This window comes from Mizuhopecten yessoensis, unplaced genomic scaffold (genome assembly GCF_002113885.1).
Source record: "Mizuhopecten yessoensis strain PY_sf001 unplaced genomic scaffold, ASM211388v2 scaffold5803, whole genome shotgun sequence".
Taxonomy (NCBI): Eukaryota; Metazoa; Mollusca; class Bivalvia; order Pectinida; family Pectinidae; genus Mizuhopecten; species Mizuhopecten yessoensis.
The window spans coordinates 805535-815185 of NW_018406231.1; the positions used below are offsets into that span (position 1 = coordinate 805535).

The 9651-nt window shown below is 35.3% G+C and overlaps 1 protein-coding gene across 1 annotated transcript; it reads left to right on the top strand.

Moving 5' to 3' along the window:
• The first annotated feature begins 5684 nt into the window (after window positions 1–5684).
• LOC110451129 lies at window positions 5685–9181 on the top strand. Its single transcript, XM_021498990.1, has 5 exons — window positions 5685–5768; window positions 6285–6371; window positions 6622–6778; window positions 7946–8011; window positions 9062–9181. Exons 2-5 carry the CDS (start codon window positions 6285–6287, stop codon window positions 9079–9081), a joined length of 330 nt encoding a protein of 109 aa, XP_021354665.1. The 5' UTR covers window positions 5685–5768; the 3' UTR covers window positions 9082–9181.
• The last annotated feature ends 470 nt before the right edge of the window (window positions 9182–9651 follow it).

Sequence of the window (9651 nt, forward strand, 5' to 3'; positions counted from 1 at the left end):
ATAGAAAGTAACAAGGATATTGACCTTGACCTTTTTACATATGAGAAACAATGTAAGTATTGAAATATTTCACATAATATAAGGTTTAGTGTGAGTAACGAACTGAATTCACAGTACTCGTTGTCAAATTCTATCTTTTGGACAAGCATGTCTACAAAAGTACATGTATATACAACAAAGTGCATCATATTTAAGAAACGGAAACATCTTGCCGGGTGTGATAAATGATATGCAACCTACAAATGGACATCTTATTTCAAGTGTAGTCTTTTCATCGATGATTCTATCAGGTGAAGCCCCAAGGAATGGATACTTTGTGTGTACAAACAGTCCCGCCCTCTTCACATTACCCAATGTAACATCATTGTTTGTTCAAATTTGATTAAAGCCTTCTTTTCCTAATTTTGTTCATGCTGAATGGCTTTTGTGTTAAAGAGTCCAAGATGAAACATGACTCACAAAGTTTCCCCATGTTTCGACGACAAGTAGCATGTGTGACTTCCACAAACCTAGATGCAGTAATCCTTCACTGTCTCTGCTCCACCCATTTCTTACTTTTCGTTTGGAATTTGGTTGGGTCTCCAATTCCCGAGCACCTTCAGTAATCTGTAAAAGTATTTATATGAATAATCTTAACCCAAAAAAAAAGTCTGAAGTTGAATTGCAGTAAATCTGGGACATTTTGAAACAATGAATATTTATAAGAGATTGGTAGAAATTAAGGGCATCAACTGTCTGCTTGCCAACCTATGACTGCTTTAGCATAGTACTTTCCATTTTATTCCACATTAAGAGCTTACAAAGGTCAGCTGGGCATTGTCACACCATGTGCTTGGTCATGGTGTGATGATCATGACATTACTACAACTGTTGGCTGACTTGTGTTGGTTGTTCTATTCATTAAAATTTTATATATGAAACTTTAATATCTATGATTTGTAAAAATTAATTGAAAATAGGAATACAATGTACAAACTAAGAATTGAGCTAGCTGCATTACATTAAGAGTTACAGGACTATGACTCATTAGAATGCTGTGTAATGCTTTAATGAAATAAAATTCACTTGCAACATGATCAATGACACTCAATTGTATTTAAATCTTTCGATTATAAATACCTGCCAATCTGTACAAGAAGTACTCCTCTATCTGCAGCCAAGTCAATTTGGGAAGGATAATCTTGTGATCTGGTATTAATTGCTGAAATCCAGCAACTGGCCAAACACACCAATGGCATCGGGCAGGTCAACAGCAGATTATCTGAAGTTCCTATTTCTTTCTTAGGCCTTTAATCTAAAAATAATGAAAGCAAAAATATGCAGTCTATAATTAGCGAGTTCAAAAACAAAAATCAGTCTACTACTATTACACTACATATATTTAATTTCATTTCTTAATTTCTGTTATATGAAACAAAACAAATAATTTTAAAAATGTCATTTCTTCAGAGACAGTCCAAACAGACATATTCTGTAATTTGTTCTCGGTGCCCCTGTGTTCCTATACATCTTTTTGATACTAATATCTTTTGATGAGAACATTATAGTTCACCTACACACTTCTCATGAATACTGCTATTCAGAGGGATGATTCTACCCCTGAATGGTTTTCTTAATCATAAGGTGTTGCACACTACTCAAAATAACCTTTATGCATATTCCTGTGATCAAATAGATCCTGGCTGTGTTCCAACAAATACACAACTAAATAACGTCGTTTTTACCTTATATGTAAAACTCTTTTTTCTTACGGCAAAAACCCTCAAAGTTCATATTAATCAGGTTTTTTTGTTAATCCCCAACACGTTAATAATGGTCAATTTCGAGACGGAGGACATCAAAAGAAAGAAGACGGTGGGATTGTGCCAAGGCAACAATAAATGCAGCTTTTATTCAGTATGAAATATAATATGTTTTACCTCTCAACTAAATCACTTTTTCTGCCATTGGTAGTAGCACTCCGTTTCTTCAATTCAGTCTTAAGTTTTTGTACCGACCAGTTCTGAAAACACTCGTCCGCCATCTTTGCGTCGGTAGTAACCCATAGTACACGCACGCCCCCTGATGAGTAGTGTCGCGGTGGAACCCAATTGCTGCACGCAAATATATCAAACGCAAATGTATAAAAAAAACCTCCCCAGGATGTATTTGTTAAATAATAGTGATTAAGATATTTTATATTGTTTCACATGAATAATTCAAATGATAAAACTGTCTTTATACTTTAATATACTGTAATAATTTTCACAGAAAACCGTACAATAAATGTCTGTAGAATTTTTAATAGTTTTAATCGATTTTTCTTTTTTTCAGGCAAGCTGTTTAAAAAGGCACCAGGAAGCATCAAGAACGATATTGAAACATTTTTTTAAATGAGAAAATTATAAACAGAACAATGCAACAATGCAACGAAAACGAACGTAACGCAAAATAAAAAGCTACTGTATATAAATAAATGTTTTTTTTATATTTTAGTTTTGTTTGTTCGTTTAGTTTTTTTACTACATCTTCGGGTAAGTTGTATAATTAACTTTTGTAGTCTTATCTATATATGTTGTATCTGACTGTTCACGTGATGATTATTTATCTTCTGGCTCCTAAGTGGTTGCTTTTCCCCGTCCTCATATCACCCTGGCTGCAACAGCGTGACGTTAACCCCCTCCCCCCCCCCCCCCAAAAAAAACAAATAAAACTCTCTTGCTTTTTCCTTTTTATCTTCTTTACACATTACTTACTACCTTACTCTAATATGACCCAACTGTCCCTCTTACCCTCCCTGTTCTTACTCTTACTCAGGTCAGATAGATTTCAATGCTAAACACGATGACCTTTTTACACGTTAGGGTAAAGGCAGAAAAGCTACAATCGTTTGTGTTGGGGGAGGGGGTCACAAAGCTGTTGATATGGTGTGGCGTAGTTGATTATATAACAATATGGAATAATTGACGTCTCTTTAACCTGCTTCGTTGCTATTTATCTGAATGACAGAAGTGATATTTAAGTAGATGGATATATATTAAATTAATAAAGAAAAAGCTGGAGTGTGTCAAGGTTCTGCTCTCGGGTCTTATCTATTTTAAGTAATTATCAATGAATCACTCTAATGAAATGCCGTTTTCGTTTATCGCAATCCAAACGGTTGAACCGGTTGGAACAGAGTTGTTCGTTTATGAAATAAGGTCAGACCCAGTAATCAGATGGTGCTTTGAGGCGAGCCATGCCAGGCCTGTATATACTTTTGCAGGTCCGCCAGAATTTATACCCAAAAATGTTCCGGTTATTCCGCATAAACGAACAGGCCTTTAGTTTCTTTAAATATACAGAAAACGGTGGTATGATTATTGGAGATATTCTTCCTGGGGATTTAAGAAAAACTTTTATTAAGAATAATAATTGACAGCTCATCTAGATGTCACTTCTGTGATAATATAACTGTATATGTGAAAAATCATTAGTATATAGGCCTGTGTTTTAACAGTTTCTGAACACGATCAGAGCATGTCGATTTTTTGTATGAACAAATGTTTTAAATAGTCTTTTAATTGTTTCTAATGGTCTAAGAGGAGACACTCATCACAACATACTATAACATTCATCCGTTTAGACTTAGTTGAACAGTTTTTGTCGAGCGACATCACGATAGGCATCCTCTGGGTTTAAACACGTTAACGTATGCGATATTCTTAGTCGATGAAGAACAATATATAATAATAATATACAATATTTGTAGCGCCCTATCTTGGTAGAATAAGCGACTCTAAAGTGCTTTACAGTACATAGATATACAATTTATACAATCAATACAATTAGCATCTATATTAATCAATACAACTTTTGAGGAATTCGCAGGAGCTGCCTTAACACCTGGCTAATATCTCAATATGTGCATGTGTCAGCGTATGTGCTGGAGATGTATTGTAACTCGAAAATCAAAATACTTTTTGGAAGTAGCCTGCCCAACAGACTGAATAGCTTTCAACGTTTTCTCTTCGTCGTCTGAATTATCTGCTATTGAGTTCGTTTCATACTCGGACACAGTTCTCAATCATTACTCTGAGCTTCATGTATTTGCCAATTTTATAAGCTTTTGTCTCCGTTCTAAGATTGCCATACCTTCTCATATCCTCTCCAACGCATTCTCGTTTGCATTCTCTTTCACGGCGACCTCTGCCTCTTTTATCTTCTATCCAACTTTAGCGTTCACCTAGAACTGTGCTTCATTTCCCCTTTTATTGAATTTATATGCGTCCGTCGATATCAGTTCTATTTTGGCCACTTGTAGTTCACTCAGAGCCTTTTCGCTCTCGTACATCTACTGCTGTAATTTGATAATTTAGAAGTCATTAGTCCCCCTAGTCTGTTGAGCATAGCGCCCTGACTCTCGTTGACGTTGTGTTCCACCAGTGCGATGATTTTTCTTGGGTCCATCTTAAAACGACCTTCTGTCATGCGAGTCTCGGCTAGAATGACCCTCTATCACACCTGCACCCCCATTCATCACGTGTACCTTCACACAAATCTCGTGCACCTTGCTGCTACTCATGAATATTCATGTATGCTAATCTCTACTTGCGAACCTCTGAGACATATATTTCATGCAATACTGCGTAACACAGGAAAGTTACATTTTCCTGAGGATCTGGTTTTCCTATTTTGGGTTTCATGATGCCTTTTGATTTATTTATTGTGTCATCAGTTCTTGTTGTCTGTATTTGTATAACCTTAAGGACTATTTTATCCCTGTGTTATGAGGATATAGTACAATTTTTTTCTAAATTACATAATATGACATGATATATAAAATTATTTTCATAAACAAAATTATTGGAGATAGGGAAAGGTGTCACAGTGTTGAATTTCATTTTGTTTATGATTAATGTATCGATATATGATACGACATTATCACAAATGTGACACGTCTAAAACACTAGAATACAGCTGTTGATATTCTTAGGGTACCATAATACCATTATGTATTCGAGCTCTCTCCGAATCTATTCAGGTACAATGTATGTGTTTATGCATCGAGCAACAATGATATCATTTATCATGAAAAATAGAAATAATTACCATTTTCACCACACAACAACTCAAGCGTAACCCTCTGATCTCAAAGTTTTCTGCGCCACATGTGGTACCCGTCATAATGTCTACGCTTAAAATAAAGTTATAACTCGCTAAGGGAAGAAATGACAGGAATGAAAAGAAACCAATATTACAAGACGTGGCAAAAGCAGGTGTTCGAGGAGTTCGGCTAAGTGTTTTTGCGGCATCCGTCAGGACGGCCTTCATCAATATGTTAATAATGATTTGCTGTCGAGATATCGCGCATCCACCAAGTACATGTAATGTTTGTTTGTTACGTTAATCCTTGTCAATAACACACGTATTTAAGTTGGACAACTTTGAGCGGTGGCCATCCAATTGTAACACAGGAATCAATCCGCTTTGATGTCCGCATATCAGAGAGCTGGCCAGCTTACCTAAAAACCACAAAAGTAACAACGTGTTCGACAAAGACATCAATATTTAATAACAGAAACAGCTTGGTCATGTTTGTCCCATTAAAACAGCAAACTTTGTGACTCTGTTTCGTATTTATCGTACATCAAAGCTTATTTTAAACAGAAGTCGACAAACGAAGATCAACCCAAAAGTATTTTGTTCAACAGACAGTCAGTATAAAACACTAGAGCCAGTATAATTCTTAGAATACTGGACTAGATGCTTCCGTGACACCTCGTCTGACTCTTCATCCTATATCAAAGGTAATTTCAAATCTTCTGCTAATATTTAACCAAATGCCATTTCTTTCGTTGTCTAAGAAAACGTCAAACGTTGTTAATTACGTTAAGTGTATAATCTATTAAAGAATCATATCTTTGCGGTAAATTGAACACCAGCGCCCGTATTCATGAAACCGTTTTGATGATCAAACTCAAATTCTGTGCCCAGAACCAATTTCTTGTTCCAGGTATGAAGTAAAACAAACACATTATTTTCAATGCTTCGGAAGAATGTTGACGAAACAAATACCGTTATCAAAGTCTATATTTGACATTTAGACCGTGTCGCGAGATTTTAGCAAGTTTTAAAAGTACCGAACTGAGCAGAGAATACATGCTTGAGAATGAGAACGGTTTCATGAAAACGCCTCTGATCGGTTGTTTTGTCTATGCCGTTTCTGTTTGTATATTAAAACGATATTTGTGTATAATAGTAACCTTTTGAACAATGTTATCTAAATGGTACATAACAAACTTTATACTGTTACAATCTTGAAGATGGAAACGATGTCTGCCTGGTTTCTGCTTCTGATCTGCATTGGACATTTTGCCGTGTGTGATGGGAAAGCTGAATTACTCGAAAGCGTAAGAATTAACAGCGAGTCATATAAATTGAATTGCATGAAGCGTATTTCATCAAGGGAGATTAACTTCTGTACCGGGGATTTCTTCTTAAAGGTGTTTTAAAAAAGGTATCTTAAAGGGGGGTTCTCTTTCTTTAATATTATATACAAATGAATGGGATTAATGGAAAGATTTGCATACTAAAGTTAGGTTAATTATTACTGAAATAAACAACCATTTATCTATGGATACATGTGTTTGTTTAATTCAGGGAGCAGTATCCGTGCCATGTAGCTTGGAGGCATATGATGCTGACGGAGATGGCCTGATAACTGAAACGGAAGTGGAAGACTTCTTTTTAGAAAATCACTCAGAGGCTGTTGCCGAAAATTGGAGAGAATCCTTCTTCGTACAATTTGATTTAAATCGTAAGTACATTTTTTTGTTCATCAATTACTGCATTGTATCAACAGAAAGCGTGTGATCAGAAGTACCTTCGCTCCTCAAACGTTTGAAATAGTTACCAGAAAAAAATGATTTCTGACATAAGAGTATATTTATGCGTAACATCTGAAATGAATGTTTTGAAGCTCAGGTCATGCTATGAAAACTGCGGTTATCCAGATGTAATTTTTTTCTTTTCTTATTACTTAATATGAATACATCATAGGGTCTGCCCGGGTTGAGGAAACATGTCCAACCACCAAAAATAACATATCCCCAACGCAGAGGGGCTTTCGTTCACCATGCCTCTTTCACTCAATATTTACATACATTAGATACACATTCGTGCTTGTATAAACGTTGTCCTGTATTTTAGTTATTTCAAACCGAATTGATTAATCCACATTAGCGTATGTTTCCTATTAATATAGAAGTTTGTTTATAATTATCAACAGAGGTTGTACTTCATCATCGTCATCATCATATTCGATAAGTTATCTATAACAAAACACTATGTTCTTTCTGTCTGGATTTCCACCACCCCCACCCCTCCCCTCCTAGCCTAGTTTTCCTGGGTTATGTTATTACCGACCCGGGTGTTTTTTTTTGCAGATGCTATGTTGATATCCGAACTATTTGTTAACATTCGTTGATTACGTTTAGTCTGTAGCAATATACCAGATATCCTCCAATCAGTTGCACTATCAACGCCTTAATTCGCTGAATTTACTGCATTCATCGATCATTTAGTTCTAGACTCCACTAACTAAGAATCTTTCTCCATGTAAAGAGTTCTAAACGCTATTTATTCCTTGTCTCAATTTTATTTATCTATGTGTGAATATGTCCGCTCTAATTTCTTCAGCGAAAAGACCCACACCATAATTTTATTTTTATTTTCACAGCATACAACCATCAATAATTTACTCGTTTTAATTGATATTGAACAATGAACAATGAACAACTCTTCCGAGTTATATTTCACTGACGGAAGAGTACGTTGGAATTTTTTGTGTCGTTTCCTTAACTTTAAATGTACATTGATGACGAACAAGATTGCACTATTTCTAAGCTTTATGACTGTATCAGTAATGTGATTATTTTGTATCTTTCATTTATGTATCTATGCATTCATTATTTTTGCTGGAAAGATGACCACCTTATTCAAGTGGAGGAATTCTATCTCGATAAAGCGTATCAAGAGGACTGCATTTTATGTAAGTATACAGAAAAAAAATTCAAGTTGTATATTTGAAAATATATTTTACGTTAACAGAATGGATAATACTTGTAGTTTTTCTAATGTGATTCGGATTTTCAGATGAACTATTCCAAAATATATCCCCCTTGTAGATAAGTGGACGGTACCGTTCTGTAGGCGTTCTATAGATCCCTGTCCCAGTGAACTGTTGTTTTTCCAATATACAGTAGCCTCCCCTTAACTTCCGCTTAGATATTCCCGTAAACAGTTAGACAAGGACACTTGCGATGACCAGAAGCTCAATTGGATAAAGCGATAGCATAACAATAAAAGTCACAGGGTTCGAATCCCGGTCTAGACCCGCGGAATTTTTACACTCAAATCACCTTTGTAAATTATATTTTGTTTCTTTCATCTTTAATATGTATCATCAAATTCCCGTAGGGTATTGTTTTCTTTTCAGAAATGATTTATCAAATATAATAGTCATGTTGGAAAAACAGTTTCGAACACTTAGTTATAGTTTTGGTAGAGGTACAGGTGTCCCTAGTTGCACTATGTAAGCCTGAAACGGCCCTTTTTAGTCCGTTTTGGAATACTGAAAATCATTTGGGAAGAATCCTTCGACTAAAAGCAGCCAAAATGTTGCGATTCCGAGACAAACAAACGTGTTTGGGAAGGGAGGAACATGATCTTATACTCTTTCCTCTAAATTGTACATTTGTAATCAAACATCATATATACATATATTGCTAATTCAATAACATGTGCATTGATAACACTGTATACCATGTATTTTGGTAACGAAAGTGTAGTGAAGCATAGTATCAATTTACACTACTCATAGTGCAATTTTACCATTTATTTACCCTCAATATTTGTTATTAATTGTCTGTCTCCATAGTGATACAAGGTACATATGTAACATAATGACACACTATATTTTCGTAAATGAACAACAACAATTGGTAGATATACTTTCCGTGAAATTTTATTCCAAATATGTTTTCTTCACAAAGAATTACAACTGCGATGAGAATATTCTATATTTTCATTCTTATTTCAGCTGTCCTGATGAAGGGATGAGGAGCCTGCACAGATCAAACAGAACAGCATACTATTGTTTCCAACTCGCCAGTCTTGTTAATTACACGTTACTGTTAAATAAAATCAATAAAGAAATGACACCCAGATATATTTAATGTTTAATGTGTATCAATCTCTAGCGTGGTCATGTGTAGGTTCATACTTGAGATTATTGACTGAATGTAAGGTCCGTGTTCTCTCTATGACGTCACTCCATTTGTAACGCCTCAATGCTGCTAAGAGCAGTATTTATATTCTGCTAATCTTATTATCGGCCATATTGTTGAATGATATTAAACAGCATAATCTAACAGTTAACGACTTCTAAAGAGTACATTATATGGATCCGACAGGAAGATATCAACAGCAACACATTCATTCATTCACAATATTACATCTTTACCCTAATCACATGGTCTCGTTACAAATGTCTGAAATACACATATGCTATACTGATATACTGGTCACAACACACATAAACATACACAATGTGTATGTTTATGTGTGTAGTGACCCATATCAGTATAGCATACGTGTATTTCAGACATTTGTAACAAAAACCTGTGGCCT

Excerpts from the sequence above, each read along its gene's own strand:
- LOC110451129 (XM_021498990.1), top strand. The coding sequence starts at position 6,285 with ATGGAAACGATGTCTGCCTGGTTTCTGCTTCTGATCTGCATTGGACAT. Across the intron at positions 6,372-6,621 it reads AAGCTGAATTACTCGAAAGC|GGAGCAGTATCCGTGCCATG; the intron begins GTAAGAATTAAC and ends TGTTTAATTCAG. Across the intron at positions 8,012-9,061 it reads TCAAGAGGACTGCATTTTAT|CTGTCCTGATGAAGGGATGA; the intron begins GTAAGTATACAG and ends TTCTTATTTCAG.